The sequence below is a fragment of the Balearica regulorum genome, chromosome 14, assembly GCF_011004875.1.
Source record: "Balearica regulorum gibbericeps isolate bBalReg1 chromosome 14, bBalReg1.pri, whole genome shotgun sequence".
Taxonomy (NCBI): domain Eukaryota; kingdom Metazoa; phylum Chordata; class Aves; order Gruiformes; family Gruidae; genus Balearica; species Balearica regulorum.
The window spans coordinates 19,982,962-20,010,233 of record NC_046197.1 but is presented as its reverse complement, the minus strand read 5'-3'; the positions used below and the strand labels follow the sequence as shown (position 1 = coordinate 20,010,233).

Below are 27,272 nucleotides of genomic sequence, written 5' to 3'. Positions count from 1 at the left end.
GATTCAGCTGGACAGAGTGCTGGGCCACCTTGTCTAGATAGAGCTTTTGCCAAGAAAGGTTGGACCAGATGATCCTTGAGGTCCCTTCCAACCTGATATTCTATGCTTCTACGATTTTTTAGGGCTGCCACAGGTATAATGAAGGCAGAGTTGCTCACCCCATCTGAGATGTCCCCATTTGACTGGCCACGTACCACCACTGGAGTGAGAGCAGAGAGAGGAGCTGAAGCACAGCAGGTTACTATTGTAAGACAGCATAACCCCCACATCTAAAATTATCTCTGTAGGGTTTAGTTTTTTTTTTTCCTTTCTTCTCTTCCCAGCCTGTTATTAAGTGCTCCACAACAGGGATCTGGAATTTTGAGCGTATGCTTAGGATTAACTGAAAACTTTCAGAGTTGCATATGTGCTTGCGCTGTGCAAATCTGCTTGAGATCAGGTGGCCTTTTGGTGTGACAATTTTGGCCTAAGAGGTGCTGAGATCTCCACTGGCCAGCCCCAGCTGAAAGCGTGCTTTCTTTTCATCTCCAGTGCCAAATGCACCCATGAGGTCACGCTTACTGCACCTAAGCCCTCTGTCGAGACTTACTATGCTCAGCATCCTCTGCCTGTTGCTCGACAACCTCAAATCTGGTCTCATTACCTCTCTTGGGCCATCTCTTTCTGCTTAGCAGACTGCAAAGTGCAAGTTCATTCATTGATGCTGTAATACATCTAATAGTTCTTAGCCTGAGAGTACAAGAAAGACACCATCACACATCAAAATATTCTATTCTGAATGTTGCTAGCACCGTAGAGGTGCTCTTCAAACGTCAGGTGTGGTGGTGCTGCTGCTACCCCTCAGCTGCCGAGCTTGGCAAAAGAAATGTTTTCTTCGTGGAAACCTGAGTCTGTACTTGCTGCTGTTTCTTTGCAAATGTCAAGTGGCATTTGTTGAGCCAGTATTCAGAGATGGGGAGGGATCTCCTGAGAGTGGTGATTTGCCAGATTTTTCTGCATTGATCCAGAAACCGGGCCAAGCCCCAGGGAGTGCCTGCTTGGACAAAAAAGCTGAATTTGGCTTCCGACACTGTTTGCCCAAAGGTCTCTAGCCAAGTACTCAACTGCTCCATGACTCAGTTTACTTGTGAAATGGTGATAAAACTACCAGCGCCTCTGTAAGGAATCTGGCAGGGGCAGGTGTTTGGGGGGGGTCCCCTGCAGCACCACACAGTTGTGGGGTTGGGGTAGGGACCCTGCGTGTGCTGGACCCTGACGTAGACCTCTCTGTTCTGTGGGTTTGTGGGCAGTTTGTCTGAGCAGGGCCAGGCAATGCTGGCAGCTGGCTGCTTGGGGTGCCAGCATGCGTGAGCCTGTACGTGGGACCGGCTTGCTCCGCTTGGATTTAATAAACAGCCAGATCTCATTCAGTCCTTTCTCTGCTCAGTTGCAAATGAGACTCCCTGCATCAGGACCGAATAATTTCTTCATTCCATGCATTTCCATTCAGGAGACAAGGGAATAGCATCCTACAAACACCACTGGTATACGTATTAAGCTCTGTGTTGCACGCGCTGTTGTGGATTGTGGATGGGGAATCAAAAAGGTGAAGTCATTGCTTTGTGACTAGCAGCAGTCCCCAGCTGTGCCGGCTGCCGAGCCGGCCCCTGCAGAGCGATGACCGCTCCGTCCCGCCACAGGAGCGCTGCCAAAGGCACTGCAGCCATGCGGGGCAGGGCCCGCGGGAGCTTTCCCTGCTCTTCCTCTTGCTGGTCTCTGAGTCACGCTGATCGGGGAGCTGGAATCTGTCTGCTAGTGCTGTTTTATCTTTCTGTTTTGATTTGATTGTAAATTGGAAGGGAGAGGATCTGTCTGTGCTCTGCGCTTTGCAGGGTGCCTGGCACGCTGATCCGTGACTCCATGTCTGCGTGTGCTACTGCAGTGCAAAACGATGTGCCCGTGGGTGTATCCAGTGCTATAGAGCTGCTGATGGGCGTTGAGGTGAAGGTAACAGGCTGTACCCAGGCTGGAGGGGACCTGTGCTGCAAAGTGCTGGTGGATTTGGTATTATTTAAGGTCAAGATGTCATCCAGGATTGAGGAGTTTATAAAGAAAAGCGTGCCTCGGTGGAAAATTGCCGTACAGAGGTTGTATTGTTGCCTCTTGCTACTTTATAAGTGTGTGTGGAAAATGTAACTGGAAAAAGCACGGGAAGAGAGGAACCTGAAATAATGCTGCCCGTGAGCTCTTGGAACAAGAGGGCTCTCATCCAAACGGCTGTGCCTCTGCCCTGCCTGCGGGGTTGGTGTTTGGGGAGCTGCAGCCTGGCCATGGCTCGGTGAGACCCCGGGTCAGCGTTGCAAAGCCTACAGAGGTGCCGGGGGGAGCGTTTGGGAGCGTTAGATACCTTTGGGTTGAAGCTCATTGCTCCAGTGTAAGCCCTTTGCATTTAGCAGAAAGAGGAAAGGACTGAGTTTCCCCTCCTTTTTTCCCTGTAGGCCTTTGCAGTTTTGCCTTGGAAAATGTCAGCTGTTTGTCTTTCTCGTTTGTGTCATGTTGGGCCATAGAAATGGGAAAAGGCACCTCAAGTACAGAAAAGTTCTATGTTATCCTTCAGGGTGTAAAACCAGGAGTCTTCACTCAAGTCATGGTTTAGCTGATACACAGCTTTTTTCGTGGTTTTTGGTTTTGGTTTTTCAGGGCATATTCAGAAGTTGTTTGTATGCTTATGAGCCTGCTGTAGCAGGGCCCAACATTTACATTACAACTCTCATCATACCAAGTTTCATCGCCATTTAAAAAATAAATATCACCATCTATGTGTGTGACATTCAATGACACTTTTGTTTACCCATATACTTTCACCTGCTTCATTCAGAAAAACAGAGAAGACAAGCCTATGTCACCAGAGAGCATTTCTTTGAGATTAACTGAAAAATGATACTTCTCCATATCTTTTTTCTTTTTTTTTTTTTTAACCAACTGATCTCAGAATGGTCTTTTATATCCAAGTTCCAGTCTGTTCATACTGCTCCTGGTGTGAAAGCAAGGAGAACAGGGGCAGCCCACCTAAAAGCAGAGTGAGTTGCTGCGCTCTGCACCAGGAGCCCCAGCTGGGAAAACTGCAGTTGAGGGACAGCTGAATGTGGAGCTGATGATCTCGCTGCTGACATCCCCCATGGGTTGTGCAGGCAGTGATGAAGCCACTTTTCCTGTGAGAAGTTGCTGAAGAATGTAATGACGCAAAGTGAAAGTGATGCTAATTTGGAGGTGAAGCATGAAGAGACTGTAAGAAGGGAAACTGTGATCAGATTCTTACTTTTTTTAAAGAATCGTAGGCATGCTGGTTGATGCTGTGGCCTGTGCCATTTCTACTCACAGGTTTCTTCAATCCCTCTGTCCACTAGGAAGTAGCCTAATTAATATGTGAATACTGTGTTGATCCCCTTCTAGGGATCTGGATTTGGTCTCTCTGATTGTCTCTCTTTGCAAGAGAGACAAGAAAAGGCAGCAACAAAGAGCCAAATAACATATCATCTTCTACGGATGTGGCTTGTGGCCAGCTGCCCACAGCGATGCTGCCCATGCCCGCAGCGATGCTGTGCCCTGTTTCCTCCCAGCCCCACCGTCCCGCTGCATGGCATGGTTTGTGGGACCCCGCCGTGGATGGGCTTGGGAAGCTCATGTGGGTTTGAAATGCTGCTTTTGGTTCCCTGGGCAGCTTTGTGCTGGTGCGGCCGCAGGAATGGGCCAGCGTGCTGTCCTGCATCCCAAGTGCATCCCCAGCCTCCAGCGGAGCGTGGCCAGGAGCCGGGGTGGCTGGTGCCTTAGCGCAGGTTTGAAGCACTATGTTTGGAGGTTTCAGAGAGCATCTGTGAAAATGTTTAAAGGACTTGGATTAATAAATTCTGCTCTGACCTTCTGATGACTCATTTTTTTCCCACCAAATTCAAAATACAACTTATCCCCTTGTTTCTCTGCTTCAAGCCCTGAAGATCAGCTCAAGGCACAGAAGATCTTCAAAGACTGTGTTCAAAGGCTCCAAGTAAAACCCCATCCATCATCACAGAATGCTGTTAGTGCCCCAAGAAGTGATGTTCAGGGCTACAGCCGCTGTTTATGGTGGGAGTTCGCACTCAGAGCCACCCCAAACTCTTAATTATTGTGTTATGAAATGATCAGTTGGGCTTCAGGAAAGGTTGGCTGCCTCATGGTTATTTGCAGCCCCAGGATGGGGCCCTGCCTGGTAAGGAGCAGGAGAGTCATCTCTCCAGGCCGTGAGATGAGGGACCTAATTCTCGTCCGGCATTGCGAAGGGCGGGAGTGTTGCAGAGACCGGTGCAACTGGAAAGGGCAGGGCTGTGTTTCTGTCCGGCTCTCGCCATGGCTGATCCCATCCAGCTCTGCCACGTAACTTGCTACTCCTGTCCTGCAGGGCAATTGCATTGCCAGCACCAACCATGGAAAAAGTCTTACTGAAATTCTTAGCTTTTGTTTAAAACAAAACCAACAAACCCCTCTGCATTGCTGCATTACTGCTGCCCTCATTTATTGCAGCATTTGTATTCTGGATTGATTATTTATGCTGAGCATTGCAGGCTGGCTGCTTCTGCTGGAAAGAATTCAATTTTGAGTGTGACCTTGTCTTTACTAGCAGGTGAATTGTGTCAAGCTGTCCTTGAGCTACCCTGGGCGAGCGGGAGCTGGCCGAAAGGGTTAGTCATTTGGGGTGAGACTCGTAAATCAGTTGCAGGTGGGTGCAGGAAGAAGTGCCAGTGGTTGCTTCTCAGGGTGGTGGGTGGGCAGGTTCCTCTCCAGGGCAGGTCAATGCACCAAACAACACAAGTGAGCAGAAAAATTGGTTGTATTCGTGAGACTGTCGAGTTTGTAAGCTCAATGGATTGGAGGGAAAGAATAAAACAGAGAAAACTAGTTTGTTTGGTTTTTTCTTAGTTTTATTGCTTTCCAGAAGTTGTTGCTGTTGTTTGTCCTAACAGCAACAATAGCAAAATCCCTTTGGAGGCTGAATGACAGCTGAACGCACTGCAAGCACAGCAAATGGTTTTCTGCTTTGGTATCAGCAGCACCTTGGACTTGAACCAGATTAGTATCGCTGCTTACAGAAATAAAAGGAAACTGTGTATTTCAAGGTCACTGACAAAAATGTTTCACTGAAGTTTGGCTCATTGGTTTAGCAGCTGTAAGAGATGGCGAGCAGTTTTGAGCAAGTGTATTCTTGTCCTGCAACAAACAGTGACCAAACGCCAAAAAAAGAAGAGAAAAAGAAAGCCCTGTGCAAATGCGTTTGGGTTTCCTCCGGCTGAAGCATGACTGAGTTCTCAATGCAGCCTTGCCTAGCTGGAGCCTATTTTAAAACGCAGCCTTGCCCAGCCTATTTTAAAATCCCAAGCAGTGGTGCTGCCTGTTGCCTGGAAACCTCTTCCCAGCCTCGGGCACTCTCAGCCTGATCATAGCCATCGGCAGCTTTTATTTATTTCCCATCCAAAATGTCATCCCAGGCTTCTGGTTTGTGTTTTTGTTTGCTTGTTTTTGTTTATTATTTAAAATGCAAAGACACAAAGTGTAACCATCAAACTGGGTGACGTTCTGTGGGAACGGCTTGCTTGGCTGCCACTGCATTGCAGTGGTGGGAACTGGCGTTTTAAGCTCTGTAAGGTGGTGGGTGGGGAGGGAGAGGACAAGTGGGTGCTGAGGGCTTGAGGAAGCACCCCAAGCTCTGCTGATGCAGGCAGTGGCTTCCTGTGCCTTGTGACAGTCTCCTCCTTAAGAGGAAAATAAACCCCTAAACATCTTGGAGCCCTTTCCAACATGGGTCCGAGTTCCCCTTCCCGGTGCGGTTGCACCATCCTGTGCCAGACCCGCGGTTCAGCGTTGGGCTGCCTGGATCAGCAGGGACTCGCCTTGCTCCCTGTGTGCTGGGGAATCGTCCTGCAGTTGGGGTCTGTCCCTGCAGAGGTGTTAGTCTGAGCTTTAGCATCTCTGTGTGGTGCCAGATGAAGGGAAAGAAAGTATAACTCCAACGTTTCCATGTCTTAGGGCCCTTTTTAATTCACCTAAACTTTTGGCCACCTTAAAACCTTAATTGATGCCACCTCTCCCACAGGAAAACTTTAAACGATTGCTATTTCCGCTTAGTTAGTGAGCACAATCGATTGTGATGGGATGAAGCAGAATTGATCGCAGGAGTCCAGCTATGATGCGGTTGTGTTTGTGTCCAGGGAGTCCCTTGGGAGAGCACTGGGCTAAAATTATCTGGAAATTGGTAACAAATACTAACCAGGACAGCCAGAAGGTTTGTACATGAGACATAGGAGCTGCTTCAGCTGTTCACAAGTTGTTCTTGTGATTTAAATGGATTATTTTACAAAGCTGAGAATATTTGTTCTACCAAAGGCAGAATTAAAGGGAGCTTTGAGTCAAGATGCAGTTGAACAAAGGTTGGTGTTTTGTTTAGCAATCTTGTTGCAGACGTAGAGCAACACACAAGGCTTATCATGCCATTTCTTTTATTTTCCGCTTGAGTTAATTTAAAGTTTGACAGCCTGCTAAGGCTCTTCTCAGGGTATGCTCTTGCCTTGCAGTCTTAGTGCTGGGGCATTAAGCCCAAATTGTCAGGGACGGACAGAAGAACCCGAGCCAGACGCTTTTTCCATCCTGATCTTCCACAGTGTGCTGGTGATTAAGAAAAATAGACTCATTTACCAAAGGAACTGTGAGGGTGAATGAATCCTGCTCTGAAATCATGTGTCCTTGCTTCTCCATGGAAGGAGAAGAGTGCTTGAGAGGCGGTATGGGCAGTGGGCTCGGGCAGCGTCGCTCAGCTGTGTAGAGAGGTGGCAACATCTGTTGAAATACCTGTGCAAATCCAAACTCTGCTGTTCTTAACCACTAGAAACAGAAATGACCCTTCTGTCAAATCCTCTGTTCTGGAATTATAGCTGATCCGAGCTGCCTTTTTATCTAACACAGGGCATGGACCTGTTGTTTCCTCAGATGTTTATTGTCTTGCTTTCGAAGCAAAGCTTCCTACAGGTGATCAGCATAGTCTTCCTCTGGGGGAGGGAGGAGACAGAAGGGAGAACAAAGTGCATATGGGGGAGGCAGGAAGAGGAACAGCAGAGAAATGGTGGAAAACTGTGTGGTCACAGATGGTAAAGCAAGAGGGTTCCTCACCCCGCCTGTGCGACCAGCACCCCTGGATGTGTGAGTGAACAAAACCACACTGCTTATGGCAAGAGCAAAGGGAAAAAAAAAAAAAGTACTTGTGGAGGAGAGGAATGCAGAGTCTGTCTAGCTGAATTCAGTGCTGGAGGGTTTAAGAAAATAAAATAAAAAAAGATGAGGCAAAATGAGTGCTAAAACACACAGTGGTGGGTTTTCTTTTGCTAATGTCTCCCAGCTGCATGTAGTTGGAGCTCATGCTAGTGTTTTCTTTTCTTTGTAGCTTAGTTCTCCCAATTTCCCATGAAGATCAGTGTTTTCTACCTCTTTTCTGTTGATGGTGGCTGTCGGAGGGTTTGAGTTGTCGTGTGCCAAAATAGAAGCTCTTGTGGGCAGCATTAGGGTTTGTGTCGGTGGCTATGCAGTGCCCGGCGGGATGGTTATTTCTTGGGCTTGGTGGTTCCTCTTGTGTCTCTGATTTGCCATCTCTGTGCAGTTCTGCTAATCTGATTTCTTCTCCCTACCAGAATGAAGAGAAGAGGAACCTTTCCCTGGGGGGCCATGTCGGCTTCGACAGCCTCCCCGATCAGCTGGTCAGCAAGTCTGTCACACAAGGCTTCAGCTTCAACATCCTCTGTGTGGGTGAGCACAGTCCTCTGCAAACAGACATGGGCTGGCGGCGCGGTGAGGTTGGGACCAGGATTTATTTATTTATTGTGTGTCCTGCTGCGCCATGGGCCTCGGCAGTGACTTTAAGCAAGTCAGAAATGCCTAACTTTTTAAAAAAGTTGTTTAATTTCAGCGAACTTGAGGTCTCTGGAGTTTGATGCTTCTGAGTTGTGACTTTCACAAGTGACTGTTGGAGACTCATTACCCAAAATTAGAAATAGTTTTTGGAAAATGCTTTAAGATATCAACTTTCTGCCTTTGGTGGGGGAGGAAACAGGTGTGGGGCTGTCGAGCTCTGCATTGAGCTGAGCTACCGATGCAGGAGCCGCAGCGAGCGGCAGGGAGGACCAAGTCCCTGAGCCTCGTGCGTCAAACAGAAGAATTTCCGTAATCAGTGAGGTGACGCTCATCTCCTCCGCTGCAGTAGCTTTGCAATAGGGAAGACTGTCGTGGCAAGTTTAATGTTTCCATTTGCAAATGGGTGGCTGGCATGAGCAGCTTCTCAGTGAAGACGGTGTCCAAGTAGATGCAGTCAGATGCACCGTGTGTTACCTGAGAGCTGCTGGTGATAACTCAGTCATTTCTGAGTGTGAGCCTGCACCCCAAAGCTAGGGATAAGAGGTTTGTGTCTGAGCTGTGCCTGGCTGATGCTTTCCCAGGGTGAGTCAAAGGGCTTGAAGCATGGCTGTCTCTGTGCTAGGAAAGGGAGAGGGAGTGTTCCTGTCTTTATTGATTGTAAAGAATTTATCTTGAATATTGTGAGCAGGCATGAGAGACTGACTTTAAAATAACTTCATTGTATTCTTGGGTTTTAATTTTGGTATTGATGCGATCTAGCAGGCGATGCTGGCTAGAGTACTAGAAACCAATTCCTCCCAGTGATGAGACGAGCATTATTTTTACTTTGGCTGGCTCTTGTACTGTGTGTGAGGTCTGAAGTACTGTAACCTGCTAGATCAGCAGAAATACATCCAGAGACAGCAGCTCCCTGCCTGGCCCTCAATCTGCCCAAAGAGAATATGGCTTTGTACAGACTGTGCAGTGAAACCCTCACAACTTGCACAAGGTTCTTGTGCCATACCTAAGGCACTCGTGCATATCCAAACCACAAGTAAAAAGCATGGCTGAAATCAGTCAAACTTCATAGGCTTGTTCCTTAGCAGAAGGGTAATTGCAGCAGAGGACAATATGTTCTTAATTAGCGTTGTTCTTGGGGACACCTGAATGGATACTCCTGCATTCTCATCCAGCCATACCGTTTGTGACACAGTGGAAAAAATTGCTGCTTTTTTTGGTTGGTTGGGGTTTTTTTTGGTTGGTTTTTTTTTGGGGGGAGGGTTTCCCAACAAGAGGAAAAAAGTCTTTAACCCTGGTTGCCAGTTCCTGCTCCCAGCTGTGCCCACAACTGAACAGGAGAATGTGGCTTGCATCAGTAATAAGTTGTCCATATGACTTTCAGATTAATCTAGAGCATCAGGCTGGTTTTATTTCCTTGCACAACTCTTAACCACAGCTGGTAGGAAGCAGCATGTACCTCTGCCCTATCCTGAGCACCATGTGGTATTTATGGCTGTGCTTGAAGAAGGAAAAAGCCCAAACCCCTTGGCAGCAGCAGGCACGGCACCTCCCTCGAGCAGAAACTTGCTCTCCCATCGGCGCGTCCGCTGTAGTGCTCCTCGGCAGCGGCTGGGTTCAGCGAGAGGGGCTGTGCTCAGTAGAAGCAGCGGCTGTCTATGCCAAGGTGCAGCACGATGGACTGCCTGGGAAGTCAGCAGGGAGCAGAAGGCCAGGTCCTTGGATTTTGCCTCTCTTCGCTCCCTTGGCCAACAGGGCTGCGTGTCGTGAGCGAGGAGTTTACATGGGGCCCCTTGTAGGCCAATCTGGAAAATATCAGAGTCTCATTTAGTTACCAGGAGCAGCAGTTCAAAGCCTTTCTGGCTCACAGACAGCCTGTGAGCCAAATATTCTGGGATGGAGCTTGGTTTGTGATGCATCCCAGGTGTCCTTCAATGGCTGTTGGAACAGGGGGGCTACAGATGGGAAAATTCTCCTAATCTTACCCCTATTGATTCTCCAAGAACTATTCTCTCCATACCAAGTTTCTCTGCCATCCTCTCTTGACTCCATGTTCTCTTCCTCTGCATGAAGAATCATGGGGCAAAAGGGCAGCCTTTAAGGAAGCAGAAATACTAAAGGGAAACTCCAGAAATCAAGAGCAATATGAGATGAAACTGGCTGCATTGCAAATGCCATCATCCAGGCTGGGTTGCAAGATCTCCCTGTGCAGCTGGAGCTCTTCAGGGCAGAGCAGCACCTCTTGCTCTGTCAGACAGCTGCTGTCTTGCTGAGATTGTTTGGATGCCTGTGGAAGCTCATGTCTGATATGACGGAAGAGTTTGCTGCTTATTTCCTCCAGTTTGGCCAATTCTATTGCACAGGTGGCCCCATCATCTCAAAGCACAGACTTGCTGTCTGTGATGTGTCTGTGCAGAGCGGGACCGTCTTGGACAGTTTGCGTGTACCAAGCCAGATCTCAGCAGCTCACTGGGTGCCTTGTGCTGAGCTTGCGGTGCTCTTCAGAGGGGAGAGTAAAAGAGCCCCAGAGCTGACTCTGGTGTAGCTGCTGTGTGGATGGAGGGGGAAAGGGTTACAGCAGAATGGGCTTTAGTCCTCTCAGAGTTATTAATGGGACATGTGGTGCTACAGGGTTGAGGCTGTGGAAGAGGGACAAGGTGCTTTAAGGCTTCCAGGCAGACCAAAGTTCAGCTGCACAGTGAAATCGTGAAACCTTCATCCAGCATCTTTTCTGCTGTGAAGAGTTTTTCAGTCTGGTGGCAAGTAGTCCTAGCAGGTCTGGAGCTGCCTTCCTGTTTCTCCGCATTGAAATAGGCACCCAGATTCCCTCCTCACAGGGGTCTCCACTCTCAAAAAAAAAAAAAAAAAAAGAGAGGTCCCTAGAGACTTTAATGGCTAGATAAAGCCAAGAGAGAAAGCAGTAAAGAAGTCTGTTAAAGTTGGGAATCTCACAGGAAGGAGCGAGAAGAAACCTCACTGTCAGACTTCCCTGTCCCCTCCGTGGCACACTGAACACCCATTGCTTTGTGCGGACCTGCAGTGTTACCTGGAGCTATCGCTGCGTTTGGGACAGCCAACAACTGACCCGAACAGTCCTTGTCAGTGGGAGCAGCTGAGTTTTACTCCTTCTTATCTGAAGACCCAAAAGACTACTAAAACTTTACTCTCCCTAGCTTCTCTGGTGCAGGATCCCGAGCAAAGTCAGGGCACATGGAAGGGAAGAGAGTGTGTTTCGCTGTGCTGTATGGCCCTCGCTGGGGAGATGAGACCAAAGCGCTCTGTGTCAGCTTTGCATTAAGCACTGGTGGCCTTCAAGAATGCAGTTACCTTTCTGACAATTATATGTCTGTCCACAAGCAATTTGTAGTAACCTTTCACAGTATAATTTAGTTCTCCTCTGTATTTACTGTTCTTTGAAGTACCTGTGACAAATTCATGCTGCAGTGAACTGATGATTTCTCCTTCCTAGGTGAGACTGGCATTGGGAAATCCACACTAATGAATACCCTCTTCAATACCACGTTTGAGACCGAGGAAGCCAGTCACTATGAGAGCGCAGTTCGCTTGCGGCCACGGACCTACGACCTGCAGGAGAGCAATGTCCACCTGAAGCTAACGATTGTGGATGCGGTTGGATTTGGGGATCAGATAAATAAAGATGAAAGGCAGGTCTCGTGCCATCTGCTTGGCATTTCTGGGCTTGGCTCTGATGTTTAGATGTGAACTGCCTGCAGTCCTGCTTGCAGTGTTGCAGCAGAGGTGTCTGTGTTGCTGTTAATGGAATAGCTCCCTGCAGTGGCTCTGGTTCGGGGTCTGAGTGTAGGGGGGAGTTGGGTGAGGACCCAAAAAGAGATGTCATATGAGGTCTTTCCAGTAGAGAATGGTGTTCTCCAGGAGTGTGAGCAGTTGACGAGCTGTCCTCAGTGCAGGGTTGGGAATTATCTGTTCTGGCAGTGATTGGTGTCTCTGGACCTGTCTCATTTAATTACACAGACATCTTGCTCAAGCCCCAGGTAAAGGCTTTCTGGGACTCCAAGGTCTCTCCTTGGTCATGTTGCATTGCTACAGCCAGGTGGCTCAGCCCCGAGATCTTGGCAAAGTTTTATCTCTGGAAGTAGTCATCTTTCCGTGCTTCACTGTCCTTAGACTGCAGTGCAGCCTCAGGACACTCCAGCAACCTTTGGATTATAAGGTCTGTGTGTAAATGCCATGCTTTTCCTGTTGTAAGGCTAAATTGTTTGAGTCTTATAACTACTTTTTAAATGATACCATGCTATGTCGAGGAGAACTCCTTAAGCCTTCAAACTGTTTAATTTTGAGCGCCAGTATCTGGGTTGCTAATGGTATGGTTTTAGTTACAGGCCAATAGTTGAGTACATTGATACGCAGTTTGAAAATTATTTGCAAGAAGAGCTGAAAATCCGCCGATCTCTCTTCAACTACCATGACACGAGGATTCACGTCTGCCTGTACTTCATCACCCCGACCGGGCACTCGCTCAAGTCCTTAGACCTGGTGACAATGAAGAAGCTGGATAGCAAGGTAAGGGGTTGGAGACCATGGTCCCTCTTTCTGGAAGTGGTGATGCTTCTGTTAATATTGATTGTCATGTGGGAGGATTTGTTCCTTCTGTGTAAGCGCTGGAGTCCTTCCTGCACATTAGCTGAGCCATATTTAGGACTCTGGTAGAACTTCACCTGCCCTGGTGGGTTGCTAGGTCCTGTGCTTTTTTTCTTACTGGCTTTCCTGAAAAAAGTCAGGTGAAAAACCTGTTTTCCAGCTAGCTGTGTGAAGTCTAGAGTGTCCATTGCTGTAAGAATCTTACCCAGATTAGTTCGTGTTTATCAAAGCTATCAGCTGCATCTTTATTAGCAATTCTTTACAGGTGTGCAGGTAAGGATGTGTTCCAGCTCCTGCAGTTGAACTGTGGAAACTGTGGGGCCACCTCTGCTGTCCTGACCTGTCACCAGGAACAGAGGGACTGAGAGGAACCAAAATTGTAGATGTCCTAAGGTGTGATCAGTACAGAGGAAGCAAGGGCTGAAGAGAAGCGTTGGCTGTGCACGCCGGCACACAGGGAGTACGTGAGCTGTTGGTGCTGGTAGTGCCAGATGACCTAGACAGCAAATCACAATATCTGATGAAAATGTAAATATGGTGAGAAACTCTCAAGGTCATAGGAATCTTAAAAGTGGGTCATGAGAGGGTCTAGCTGGGGGGTTGCTGCTTTGTGCGTAAGCTGCTACTGCCTCGGGGGGCGGTGGGTCACTGAACTGGCTACCGCTGATATTCCTGCAGCTTGGAGAAGGTTCCTGACACACTTCTGGTTGTTCCAGCTGGCTTCCAGGGAGCTGCAGGAGGCATCAAAGGTCACTGCTGTCAGCAGCATCTCTTTTCTTAGCAAGAATTTCCTGTCTTTTCAGAGCAGTATTTTAGCAGCAAGGTGGTTCCTTTCAGATGGCAGATGCTGATCAGTCTGCAGAGGGGCAGGTGAGGCAGTTGGGACCCTGCAGTACCCCAGGATGCCCTGGATTACATTTAGGGAATGCTTTCTTCTCTGGCTGTTGTCCAGGTGCAGGTCTATCTGACTTCCCTGGTGGGTAGAGTTCCCCCTCGCCGGGTCCCTGCTGTTTGCCCTTGCCACCCGGGGCTGTTGGTCTGCTTTTCCTTGGCCCCACTCCAGAGCAGGCGCTGCCTTCCCATTGCAGTGGGGTGTAACCGTGGTGGCTGTTACACTGCCTTCATCAGGAATCTGAAAACTTTCCCTTAATAAACTCTTGTCTCTTGGGCCTGTGCCAGCATTACGTGTTCCCAGAAATATGTTTGGAGGAAAGCTGTTGCACGATTCCCCTTGGCGCTGGTGGTCCCACAAAGCTTTTCTCTTCCTTCTGCATTCCCTACTTTTCACATCTCCCCGTGGCTGCCTTTAATGTGGTCCTTGAGTAGTACCAAAATAAATCCTTTGTACTTGTGCAGAGATGGGAACTTCGTGTGCACACAAGCTTTTTATACTTCTAAACTTCCACTTAAAATGACTTCAGAGAGGACTATTTATCCCTTTACGCTCATCTTTCTTCCTACCACAGCCTGAGAATATCTTGGATTTCATCGTGTGGTGGCTTTGCAAAGCATGCACGTGGAAATGAATAAGCAAGTAGAGACCATTGATATTTTCTGGGTGTCAGGAGTTTATGTTGTATTTCTGCATCAGTGTCATCTCAGGACATCAAGGTGCTTTCCAGGCACTCCTCAAAGATTTGTGTGTGACAGTGCTGTGCCCCTTTCTAGTACATGTCAACCACTTGTGCCCGGGGGCTGGCACGTGCGCAGGGTGAAGTGGGGTGTCAGCAAACCCCAGGCAGCTTTCTGTCCGCTCCAGACTGGTAACAGTGAGTGGTTACCGTAGCTAAGCAGAGGAGTGACGTGCACTGACTCACGTCCACAGTCGTGCAAGCACACCTGAACCTGACTTTCCCTTGGGAAGGCTTTACGTGGCTGGTGGCCCCTACTTTACAGTTGAAGAGTGGAGCCCATGGAAACAGGAGGTGTACCGGAGGCGACACTTTGCTGTGTGCTCTGCTGGCTCAGGCTCTCAGACTAGTTTAACACGGGGTTTGTAGGAACCTGGCTCAGTTACACCTTCGCTTTAGCACACCGTTGACATGGCATCGGGTGTTGGGCAGGCTTTTGAATCTGTGCGACAATTTCAAGAATGAATCTTGCTTTTAGCGTAAAGTTTACAGAATCCCTTCTGGGTAAAGCTGTCTGGTAAACAAACTCTTTCCTTGTACTGTAATACAGTGCTTGTTTGGCTGAGCTCATGGCCAGCTGTTGTCTGGGGTATTTAATTACAGCCAGAGAGCTAGAAGCATCTTCAGAAGTGGTTTTAGGTAGATGAAATGTGGCTGGCTGGGAGGTGGGAAGCACATATGACCTGGCAGGGGTTGGCTTTCCATTGGATTTAACCTGGGGAAAGGAGGAGATAAATAAATAAAATAAATAAAATTGCATCTGTATCAGATGAGAAGGAGATTTATCGATTTAAAGCGCAGCCCTGCCCCGGACAGTGCCGGCAGAGCTGTGTGCGGCCATGGGCATCCCGGGGCTGCCTGCTTGGTGTCCCTGGCTGGTTTCCAGTCAGCGTGTGCTGTTTACGAGCTGTGGCTAATTGCTCGCCCTTCGTGAGCTGACGCATCCTGGGCGGGTCACTGGCCAGTGGAGATGCTTCGGGTCGGTTTGTGCCTCTGCTGTTTGGTTTTCGAGGTAGGATTTGCCTGTTGGCTTTACTGGAACTTGTGTTCAGGAACACTTTGGAGATGGGGAAAAATCCAGCTGTATTTCACAGGGTGAAAATGCACAAAACCTTATTATGTTAGCAAAATTATTTTCTACCAGTTGACCTCTTTCAGCACATTCTTGTAAGTTTTATTTTCGGAGATGAGAAATAACTCTGTGGTCAGAATGACTTGGGAAGGAGGTGCATTCTATGTGTGTGCATGCCAGTTCACTGCCTTGTCTGAATTTATTATGAAATCATAATAAAAACAGTAATAACTTAAAAAACTTAAGGAACTCACAGGGGAAGAAGAGAAATGAGGGAGATACACCCAAACGCCATTTCTAGGACTTCACGGTATTGATGTTGGCTATTGATTACTGGAAATACAACAACTTGTAAAACCCTTTTGGGTGTTGACCTCTGTGACAGCAGGTGCCGGCTGAGTTGCCTTTTCAAAGCATGAGGAACCTGGTTGGAGGGGACTTGAACCAACCTCGATTTGCACCTTGTCCGAGTCCTGCCGGGGCAGCAGCTGTGACCACAGAGCCTGTCTTCGGCTGCTGGGAAAGCCGTGCCAAGCTCCAGGCTCTGCACCTCCTTGGAAGAAGAGGGGAGAATTGCTTAGGCCAACTGAAAATGGACTAAAATCACCTCTTTTGCTGGTTTGTTGGTGTGCTGCTGCACACAGCAGCTCCCTGGCAGTGCCTTCCCCTCACAGATACCACTCCTGGGGGGGGGTACTTGAGCCCTGAGCTCACCCTTTTTCTGAGGGAGATGGCGGATCCTGCTCTTAGCAGGTCAGCGAGGCACCCAGCTGTGGTCATGGCCCTTTTTATCTTTGTAATGAGGACATTGACCTGCTGAGGAGTGGAGTGAGCAGCAGACCTTGTTCTGTACGGGTTTGTGGTCCTTGGTAAAAGAGGCCACATCAGTGGCTGAGAAAAAGAAGGAATTTATCCTCTGAGATAAATTTGCAATGAGCAAATTAAGATGATTTTCTTTTGGAGTGAGTAAATCCTCTTGTATTTAGTGAGTGCTAAACCAGAGGGGGCAGGAAAAACAAGAAGTATGGAAAAAACGTTGAGCTACAAAGAGAACTTGAGCTGGGAAAGCAAGGTCATTTATTTTAATGGGCACCCATTGGAGACCAAATGGCTGCTATGAATTTCTGCTCTGTAGGACAGAAAGCTGTTGGGAAATGTTAGATGGTAAATCAGACTTTCCCCTCATTTGTCTGAATTCTTGTGTTTTACTGCTGTGAATTTGGCTGCTGTTCAGACAGACGAGTGTTGTTGTCGTTTGTTTAAGCAGTGGTTTGCAGTATTGCACTTGGCTTTTCTGGGTAGAGCAGCGTTATCTAATAGAGGTTCCTGTGACAGATCCTGCCCTGCTGTAGCTCTCCTGAGCACGGGGTCATAGCGAACCACATCCCTCCTGAAGGATGGGGGATGTGGCCCTCACTGGCTTTAGATCTTCGTGGGTGCTGGGCACAGGGGGGGCTGGTGAAGCTGCACGGTGTGTTGTGGTCGGTGACTGCTGATATGGAAGCAAAGCTGAGCAAAAAGAGGATGAAAACAAATCTCTGATCCGCTGTGCGGCACCCTGCACCTTTCCCAGGCGGTCCATGTAATCCGCACGGCACGCCCGAGTTGTGATCCTTTCGGAGAGGCTCAGGGAGTCCTCAGAAAGGATCCGCAGCTGCTGCAAAAGTGTCTGAGCAGTCCCTGCTCCTTCTGTTTCAGCTTGGGGAGGCTTCGCAGCAGCTTGCTGCAGTGTTTCATCCTTGCGCTTGTCTTCTGAAACGGCCTGTCAGCACAGCCAGAAGCGGACAGGTGATAACTCAAGACGTGACAGTTACGCTGTCTCTGCCTCCCTCGAGGCGTGTAACAAAATACATAGGTGAGAGCAGCGGCTTTGATCTGCTCGTTGTGTATTTATTGCAGGATGTTTGTCTTCGGTTTATCTAGAAGCCTTGTAGCCAAATTAGTCCTGGAAAACTCTTCCCTCTAGCGTTCAGCTGGGCTTGTGCTGCAGCTCGCATGCAAAACGTAGCACCTTTGTGGTTATATGAAATGTAAAGCAGCCATCGGGGCAGGACCCAGGTCACCCCGCGGGCACCCATGCTCCCGACAGAGCTGCTTTGCCTGACTGATTCTCATCCAGTTGTTTTTCCTTCTTTCCATCTGCTGTAGGTGAACATCATCCCGATTATTGCCAAAGCAGACACCATCTCCAAGAGCGAGTTGCACAAGTTCAAGATAAAGATCATGAGCGAGCTGGTCAGCAATGGCGTGCAGATTTATCAGTTCCCCACAGACGACGAAGCAGTTGCCGAGATCAACTCTGTGATGAACGTGAGTAGCGCTGCCAATCGCATTGCCTCCAGAGTTGTGACAAATTAAACTGCTGCACAAAAACGCACTTGAAGGGCAAATTTCATTCGGATTGTCCAGACGCTAAAAGCTGTTTGAAAGTTGAGCTGTAGATCTGACAGACGCCTAAGGCTGTTGCGTACAGAATTAATTAAAATGTGGCTCTTATTTAATCTGTGGGCTCTCTGGAGAAACTCAGTTCTAAAATTTGTTTTATTGAATTTTTGAAAAATATTTTCTTCAAAATTCATTCTGTCTGCTTTTAGGCTACTTTTCATTTGAGGAGAGAGAAACTTTGAATACAAATTTTACAGTTAAGATTTACATTAGCCTTCTGACTTAAGGAGACTAAGCAGAGAAAACCCAATTTAAAATAAAAAAGACTCTATTTTGTCTTTTTTGAAATCCCAAGATCAAATTCAGATGTGGCTGAAGCATATGCAAAACACTTCCAAGTTTCCTGTCTCCCAAATCAGAGTGCAGCTATTGCAGTAGAAACAGCTGAAATGTTTCCATGTTAATCTTTTAAATAAAAAGTAGCTTTTTCATCACTTTCCTGCATAGCTGTCTCTGATTAAATGCTTTGTCTTCCCTGCTTTCTTTTTTTTTTTATTTCAGTAGACAGTTGATTCCTGGCTCAACTAGATATGTGTTTTAACTATAATAGTTCTTTAGTTCTTTTTTGCTGAATTCATGAAAAATTTGGAGGATGCACTCTTTTTAAAATAATTGTAAGCTGTGTGCATTGGAGGAAAAAAAAAAAAAATATTTTTGGCCACTTCTCTACCAATTCCACACCTCTGGATCCATTTCTTCTTAAATGTGAAGGATTCTGTCAACCTTGTCCTACTGAAGCGCCTGCTCCGTGGCTCCTCTCCTGCAGTGCCTGAGGACGGTGCCCTGTTTCTGTACTGCGCTCGATGCTTTGCAGACTTGGCGAGCAACGAGCACATGTTGTATCCTGCACGTGTCCCCTGCCGTGCCCACACACAAACTGCTGTGCCAAAGCTTCTTTACGGATGTCTTTGCTTGTGCTTTCTGCAAGGCAGGGAGTGCCCGCTCTTGGCGTGCGGAGAGACTACAGCTGCAAGAACAACCTGATACACGGGCAGAGGGAGCTCAGTAATGATCATGGTGTTCCTACAATATTTCCCTGTCTAGCTCAGTGCAGCCAGCATTGCTAGTAAGCTGTGCTACGGCCCTACGCTGCTCTCTGTTGTAGTATCCCAGCTCATAGTAGAGGCTGCTCTGAGTATTGGAGACTGCTAGCTGCAGAGGAAGGACTTTTTGAAGTAGATCCTGTGCCTGGGTGAGGGGGACCCACTGGTCAGGAGGATCTCTGCGGGGTTAGCCCATGCCCTGAGTCCCTGGCCTTGGCTCTGTTTCAGGCTCATCTGCCCTTTGCTGTGGTCGGCAGCACGGAGGAGGTGAAAGTCGGGAACAAGCTGGTGAGAGCTCGGCAGTACCCGTGGGGAGTGGTGCAAGGTAAGGGCTGGGAGCCAGCTGCCCGCCACAAACCTCCCTTGTGCGTGCGCACACCAGCACCCTCTCCAGCTCTGCCCTCCTGCCAGTGCGTGTGCACGAAGGTGCTAAATGGTGCAGAAACGTCCTGTGCAGCCTTTTGTGGGTTGGACGATCTTTCCTTTGAATTCCCGTTCCTATCAGCAGGTAGTAATGGTCGATGGGAATATCCTCGTCCAAGGGGCTGTGTTGTGTCCTGTGTGGGACAACAGGTAGAGGCGCCTGGGAGGGGAGGCTCTGGAGTGAATGTCTGTGGGTGTTTGGGCTGCCCTGCCATGCCTGCGGTCTGCTGACGTCTCCCATTGCTTACGTCAGTGGAGAATGAAAGTCACTGCGACTTCGTGAAACTGCGGGAAATGCTGATTCGAGTGAACATGGAGGATCTTCGGGAGCAGACTCACACCCGCCACTACGAGCTGTACCGGAGGTGCAAACTGGAAGAGATGGGGTTCAAGGACACAGATCCAGACAGCCAGCCCTTCAGGTGAGCAGCCTTCATGTCTGGCATCAGTCTAGAGCAATAGTTTGGTAATGACACCCCAAAAAATGGGAGGTGTGGAGGTGGTATCCACAATGGTGGGCTGGAAAATATCAGCACTGGGTTTGAACTTTGCAGCCGACTTTGGCATTCCCTTCCCTGCCTGTTTGTCTTTCAGCAACACACAGGCGTGCGTTTCCCCATCACTAACTCATTGGTGTCCTAAGAGTCTGGATTTCGTTTGCTTTCTTCCCCAGCCTCCAAGAAACGTACGAGACCAAGAGGAAAGAGTTCTTGGGTGAGCTCCAGAAGAAAGAGGAAGAAATGAGACAAATGTTTGTTAACAAAGTCAAGGAGACGGAGGCAGAGCTGAAGGAGAAGGAGAGAGAGGTGGGTGTGCCAGAAACCTGTGAGAGGAGCCCAAAATACAGCCAGCATAGGATCTGGGTCTGGGCAACGTGTGAATCCTGGAAAGCACATGCGGCTTTTAAGCAGACCTCACCAGCCAAAGCACACACACGTGTGCACACAGACACACACACCTTCCTCCACTCAGAGGAACTGGGTAATGTTTTTAAAACAGTATGGCAGGTTTAGGTGCCTCACAAACAACAGTCTTGCCTGTCCTGTGCAGCGCGTAGGAGACTCGGCTGCTGCTTGGTGAGTGAAGGGCAACGCAGGATGTTTTGGTGAGCGTCCGCCCCAGGTAGACTTCACCCCGGAGGCTCGCTGGACAGCAGAGCGAAGGGGGCAGCTGGGCTGGAGTCCCCCAGGTCACTGGTGTGAGGCCACGGGCAGCTGCCGTGACTGGGGAGGAAATAAATGGACCATCCTCAAAGCTAGTGAGGAACAAGAGTCCACGATGCCCACAACCCCCTTTACAAGGCTGCAGACTGAGCTGAGACCCTCAGGGCACGTATCCAGGGCTCACGCTTTCTCCTGGTTTGATACGTGGTGTCAGGCAGAGCTGAATTTATTGTCTCCCCTGCTTTTGGTGAAGAGGCTGTGACTGCCCAGAGGTCAGCTCTGCCGAGGGGCTTGCGCGCTGCAGGGGCACTGCCGTACCCTGCCAGATGCTCGGTCTCTGTAGGGTGGTGGGGATTTGTGCGGCTCCGGGGGGAGTGGGGCAGAGGGAGCGCAGCCTGGCGCTGTGCCGGATGCGATGCTCAGAGGGTCTGTCTCCTCCCAGCTGCATGAGAAATTTGAGCACTTAAAAAGGATACACCAGGAAGAGAAAAGGAAGGTGGAGGAGAAGAGGAGGGAGCTGGAGGAAGAGATGAACGCCTTCAACAGGCGGAAAGTAGCGGTGGAAACCTTGCAGTCCCAATCCTTGCAGGCTACCTCACAGCAGCCGCTGAAGAAGGACAAAGACAAGAAAAAGTAAGTGACTGGGCTCGAGTCTTGTTCTCCTCTGCCACCGGGAAGCTGGGTGTCTGCTTAGATGCTTTAATGTTTGTGCAGTTGCTTGGAGGGCAAATGGAAAAGGGGATTTTGGAATCCTAATTCCTGCCCTTCTGAACTCTTTGCCTAAAGCCCTGGGGAAGCGGCAGGTGGGAGGGATCCACAGTTCGAGGCCGTTGTCTGAAGGCTGCGAGTCCTGCAGGGTTTGCCCTTGCCTCAAGTGATCCCGTGAGCCGTCTGCTCCTGGAGACAGACGGGAAGGTGACTGGAAATAAGCTGCGTCCTCTCCCCAGTGAGAGGAGTGGGGCCGATCTTGACACAGTCATAATGTCTTGCAGAGGAGGTCCCCTGTCATGCTCTACCTCACTGTGATCTGTGGGCTTGGGGCTCTCCTTGGAGAGTGCGCTTACTGTATTTTTCAAGGCAGAGCTTAGAGTGAAGATGCATTGGAAATTCATTAGGGCTCCAAGACACAGTTCTGATTACGAGAGAGCTCTTTTCCCCTAAAGGCAGAATTCTTAGCTTGCTGCAAGTTAATTGACGTTGCTGAAGCCAGCAAGAGTGTGGAGCGATGGTGTATAAATAATGCTCTTTCAGCTGCCTGGTTGTGTAATGATAGAGCAGAAATGGGGCAAACGGGTTAAAAAGAAGAGGTGTATGGGGGTGATCCTGCTCCATTCAAGCCAGTCTTCAAGGAGCACTGGCTATAGGGAGCAAAATGGGAAGCGCCATCGTAGAAGCTGGTAATTCTGTTATTCCAGCACTTTTGTACTTCACCTTGCGTGAAGGGAGCTTAAGAGTCTGAAGTGCATTCTGTCAAATCCAGAGCAGGCTGGTGGCAATGCCTTCTGAGCCTTTTAATGATGCAAAATAAAAAAGAACTTCAAGAGTAGCAACATCCGAGTTTGCTCTTGGCAGCACGACATTCGGCTTCACGTTGCTGATGAGATCTTGTGCTGTCATTTCTCTGCTGTGAACCGCAGCAATGAAGAAGCTCATTCTGTGTACTCACACGCTAGTAATTTGTTCCTTCCTATGGAAGTGTGTATTATTTAACGTATTTCCCTGGAATGTAAATGCGTTGGTGTGAAAATGAAACCAAAGCGCATTCTACTGCACGCCTCTCGGCATGCTCCGGGCATGTCCCACCTCACACACAGAGTCCAAAATGGTTTGTAAAATATTTTGCTGAAAATAGTTTACTCCGGCTAAACTCACGCATGAATTAGGGGCTGGATAGTGGGGCAGCCTGGGGCCCAGGTCTGCTTTGAAGAAGGTGAGCACACTGAGCTGCACGCTGTTAATTGGCGTGAGCGATGCCGGTGGCTGGGATGCTCCGACGGCGACGTACTCTGTGCGCTGGCCAGGCGGAAACGCTGCAGCTTCCCCTCTGCTCCGTCTGTCTGAGAGAGAAATAGGTTTCCTGCGCTTTGCTGGTTTTAGCCCACCTGCAGATGTGAGTCCGGACGCCCTTCCTCTTCTGGGTGGTGATTAGAAACCGTCTGCGGTCAGAAGCGGGGCTGGGAGAAGGCAGCTCGGGAGGCGTGCGAAGGGCTGAGGGGCACCCACAGAGTCTGCTCTGCGTGCTGGGGACTCCCGCACGGTGCTGGGGACTCCCGCACGGTGCTGGGGACTCCCGCACGGTGCTGGGGACTCCCGCACGGTGCTGGGGCCAGGGCGGGCTCTCTTCAGGTCCCGAGCATGGCTAGAGGAGGTGCGCTGTCACCGGGAATAGAATTAATAAATTAGGAAGAGGAAGTGGCTTTGGATTGGGGTTTGGGGTTTTTTTATTTTTTTTTTTTTCCCCCCCAAACCTGTGAGCTAGTTCAAAATGTGGTATTTGGGGGTTTCTGCTCAAGCATGATAATGAAATTTGTAATAAATTCAAAGGAAGGTGATTCCCCTGGCCCTGCCAGTGACCTGTATTCCCAGACCCCCTCTTCGTCTGGGTGGCCTCAGAAGGAGCCGGGGGTCTTGTGAAACCCGTGTGTCGGGGCGCACATCCCACCGCCGCATCCCAGGCGGTCGGGTTGGTGCTGACCCCACAGACCATGCAGGCATTAACTGGCTCTGTGTATCCCCAACAAGCAGCAGGAATGTCTTTGCCGGCTTTCTTACCGAGATCTTTCCAGGCGGCTGGGATCTGGGGGCTGGTAGCAGGCAGTGTCCTCCCCCGGGAGCAGCGGCTCAGGCTGAGCCCCTGGCTTTGGTAAACGAGGAGCTGGGTGCAATGTTAGCCGGGGGCTCACGCTCGGCTTGCGTGGGGGCAGGTGCCCAGCCAAGGTGGCGCGAGGGAAGCGGGATGCAGGGAGCATCGGTGCCGGGACAGCCCCCGCGGTCCCAGGGCACGGGGATGCGAGTGGAGGCACGTCCTGGGTTTGTTTCTGGGCGAGGCGTTGGGACCTTGCAGGAGCTGGGGGATGTACCGTGAGCTTGGGGAGGGGTGTTTTTTCTTGGTTTCAATTTTTAGGAGAGCTAGTTGAACCTTTTATCGTCTTCCACTTCCACACAGCGTTTTTAGCTTTAATAAGTAAAAACTTATTGCAGGTGTTGGCGGGGGGGAAGTGTTTGTGCAGAGATTCTTTTGCGCTTGCGGCAGCCGAGCAGGTCGTGCTCTGTGGCGAGGGGCTCAGCGTGCCGGGGTGGCTCTCACCTGTGAGATGTGTTTGTCCTTTTCTTCCTCTTTTTGTTTTTTAACATATTTCGCTACACTTTGCTTTTGTTTAATTTTCATAAATTTAATTCATGCTTTTTTTTATGTTTTGTTTCTTTCAGTTAATCACACACAGACTTTCAGGCCCAGAGTGGACTTGGTGCTTTCGTGTGTTAAGTTGCTTGAGTTTCCCACCCTGTGACCCTTCTCATAACATTGTGTGAGTGGACCAAAGTGAAAGAGAAAATGAGCATCTTCGGTGGTTGCAGTGTAACGACTCGCTGTTATCTGTACAGAATTTATCAGGAGGTTTTAAGGAAGTCACCTTACCATGTACATTTTGTTAAACAAGGTCAACTAATCCCTAAAGTAAGATGTTTTGTTTAAACCCAGCGATTGACAGCCATGTATAAAGTGACCATAACTGTTTGTCTGAACTCACCTTACTCACCAGCTAAATACTTGCTTTCTAGACTTTTTTTTTTTTAAATTGGCTCATCTACCTTCCCCTGTACATGCATAAATGTGAGGAGTGGTATGAAGAATGCCGAAACTTTTATTTTTCTAACAAAAGTCTCAATTTGAATAAGTTTTTAGAATGGGTAGAAAAACACAATGCTTAGACTTTCTGCCCTGGGAAGTTTAGTCTGAGTAACCCTCATTCCAGTAATTATATATTTTAATCCTGAATTACTCTAAACACTTTCTACATCATTTATAATATATATATATATATATATATAAAAAGAGAGAGAGAGAGTGGTTAATAAAATTCATGGGACAATGTTTTGAATTTTCTTTACTGCTAAAGTAGAACATTTATATAGAAAGATTTTTCATAAGAGTTTGTTGTATAATGTGGAACTACAGGATTTGTGTAACTTTTCACTTGTCATTTACCAGTGTATTTTACTGTTGTGGAAAAACTATTTAAGTGGTCATCTTTACTTTTACTCTTTAACCTTAAACTTATTATGTGCCTAAAAAGGAGAATCCCCTGATCTTGAGCTATGCATCGTATTTATGCCGATAGGCTCTATTCCTCTTACAAGGTGCTTCCTTTTACGCTCCGAATGCCTAGAAATCACAGCTTTGTTTTCCTGGGCAACCGAGCTTGGGGAAATAATTAGGATCAATATTCTTTTTTTCCACTCAAACCACTGTGTGATAAGGCAGGACAATAACTGAATAGAGACTTACTAGCTATGTTGTCATGGAAAAAGAGTTGGACCCAATTCTATCCATCAGATAATAGGCTAAAAGAAAGCAAATATTTTATATTAACCCCCACACAGTGTCTTTAGAGTTTATTAAAACACTGGCTGGCTAAGTGTTAGTTGTGAATGTGTGCATTTTTTAGTTATTAATGTTTCAGGACTTCTCTGATATATTTTTTTTTTTTCCTTAAAGACTTCTCTTTAAGCTAAGCTGTCAGCAAATTCCTTATTTGACTTGCAGATGAGGCGCACAGCCTCGCATCTGAGCTGTTACAGGTCTGTCTGAGGGTAGCCTTTTGCTGGATTGTAAAATGAGGTTCTTGAACTCCCTTATCCCATTAAAACAGATTTTTTCCTCTTTATTTTTTTTCTTCTAAATACATGCTCAGGTGTTAAACTGTTTTCATATGGACATTGGCATTTTATACAGATATGTGGAAAATCATGTCAGTGTTAGTTGATGCGTGTGAGAACGAACCTCGCGAAGATCTCACAGGTACCTTTTAGAACAGGTCACTTTTCAGAGTCAAAATTGTGTGCACTTGTTAGGCCTCTGCTGAAAGTTGAACATTTAATTTTTAAGGCTGTGCCTCCAGGTTAGATGTATTTTAATGGGTAACTGTCAAATGTTAGAAGGGCTCGTGTGTGGGTTTTTTCAGAGAAACACACAAGGAACCCAACCTATTGTTACATGCAAGAAGACAATTTCAGCTCACCACTGGCTACAGCCCAGTCATGTAGCAAATTAGGGGCAGGACTTTGATTTTTTTGCTCATGCGAGAAACTCCGGTGCACTAATTGCAGGAGTAAGTAGTGCTATTTGGTTCGTTGTTTTGCTTCTCAAGGCCAGCGTTACGAAGGCTGGGATAAAGCAAGAACTGCTGATAGTGGCTATGCACGCTGCTGCCTCGCCATCGCGTTTCAGTCGAGAGTTTTTTCCCGCTCGTGCCGCAGCCGGCAAGATCTATGCAAATGATTTCCATCTGCCCTGGCTCCCCAGAGATCAATTCTTTTTTCCTATAATAACAGGTAGTTACAAATAACGATGACAACAATGAAAGAGTAAAAACCTTCAAATCCATGGGCATTGTGGAGAAATTTCCAGCTTTTTCTGATGAAGACATTCAGAATGTATGTAACAATATTTTGATGATGATGATTATATATACGTTGACTTTACGTTGTGATGGACGTACCTTTTCCTCATAGTTGTTCTTTAGAGCAGTCAACATCATAATCTCCCCAATTGGACTCTGTCATTATTTTTTTTTTCTCTAGTACTTGATTTTTCCTTTTGGCTGAGACAAGATTTAAGTATGTGGTATATAGGGTAGTTCTGTGTTGTGTTTTTATTTAACAAGTTACAAATGCACAGTGATGCTAATCTCGCTCCAGTCCGAAGATTTACATCTTGTAGGCTAGAAGTGAAAGAAAAACCCTTCAGAAATAACTGAAGTTACACATCTTTCAGCTGTTTTATACATTTATCCGTAAAAGGTTGGTATTAATGGGGAAAACTATCCATTGTTTTTTAATCACTTACACATTTACCATCATGTACGTTGTCTGCTTTCTAATTTAAAATGTGTTTTGTGGGGCTCTGAGCTGTGTCGGCTTCACGTCTGGCGGTGGTGGGTGCTGCCCGGGGGAGATGGGTGGTTGGCCCAGAGCACGGGGACCTCGGGGACCTGCCTGGGGCGGGCAGCATCCCCCGGGCCGTGCTGCATCCCTTCGCTTCATCATTCCAAATGTCTTGGGCGTTCAGTTTTTTTGACTTTCAGTTCTTTCCACTCACTTTGTACTTTTTTGTTTCTTTTATTAAATCTCACGTGTATTTTGAGTTTTTGTGGTGTCATTTATTTAGCAGTGGATTTTCTGTGTTATCTAGTGGATCTCTGTTGAAATAATTATGTGTAATGGCCGGGAGCTTACCAGTCACAGGACATCTTATGACCATTAGGAACATTCAAAGATAAAATTAGCTAATTAATTCACAATTAGCTAATTGTGCAGTATGCTGAAAAGCACCTCATTTGTAATCTGGGGAGAAATTCTAAAGTGTTAATTCAAATCCATCCTTTTTTGTGCAGAAGCGGCCGTTAAGCTTGTTTGTACTTCTGCTTTGTGGGATCTGGTGGCTGAGGGGTAGCGTTACCTGCAGGTTCGCTGACGTAATGATGCCCAAAGAGGCGATTTAAGGGCAGGATGAAAAGGGAGCAGAGATGGAGGGTGAGAGTTTCCTGATGGTACTTCCACAGCTTATTCTGGAGAAGCACATTGTACACTTAGATCAAAGCTAAAAAATAGCACAGCGTTAGTTTGGGGTGACTTTTCCAAAGAGCTCCTGCTGAAGGTTTCCCTGAAGGCCTGTTCTTGGTGTCTGTTCTGCGGCCATTGCTACGTATGACCTTATGTTCAGCTCACTTCGGGCGCCTCTGCGGTTTAT

General features: G+C 47.9%; 1 protein-coding gene across 1 annotated transcript in view; it reads left to right on the top strand.

The window, feature by feature from the left end:
- The window catches only part of SEPTIN8 (septin 8), a 36,301-nt gene extending 9,635 nt beyond the window's left edge, over positions 1 to 26,666 (top strand). Inside the window, exons 2-10 of the mRNA XM_075766556.1 lie at positions 7,689 to 7,803; positions 11,375 to 11,570; positions 12,261 to 12,447; positions 17,377 to 17,538; positions 18,945 to 19,041; positions 19,393 to 19,561; positions 19,813 to 19,945; positions 20,745 to 20,935; positions 23,732 to 26,666. Coding sequence (XP_075622671.1) covers positions 7,689 to 7,803; positions 11,375 to 11,570; positions 12,261 to 12,447; positions 17,377 to 17,538; positions 18,945 to 19,041; positions 19,393 to 19,561; positions 19,813 to 19,945; positions 20,745 to 20,935; positions 23,732 to 23,735 — 1,254 coding nt within the window. The 3' untranslated portion in view covers positions 23,736 to 26,666. The remainder of the gene's footprint in view (positions 1 to 7,688; positions 7,804 to 11,374; positions 11,571 to 12,260; positions 12,448 to 17,376; positions 17,539 to 18,944; positions 19,042 to 19,392; positions 19,562 to 19,812; positions 19,946 to 20,744; positions 20,936 to 23,731) is intronic.
- The last annotated feature ends 606 nt before the right edge of the window (positions 26,667 to 27,272 follow it).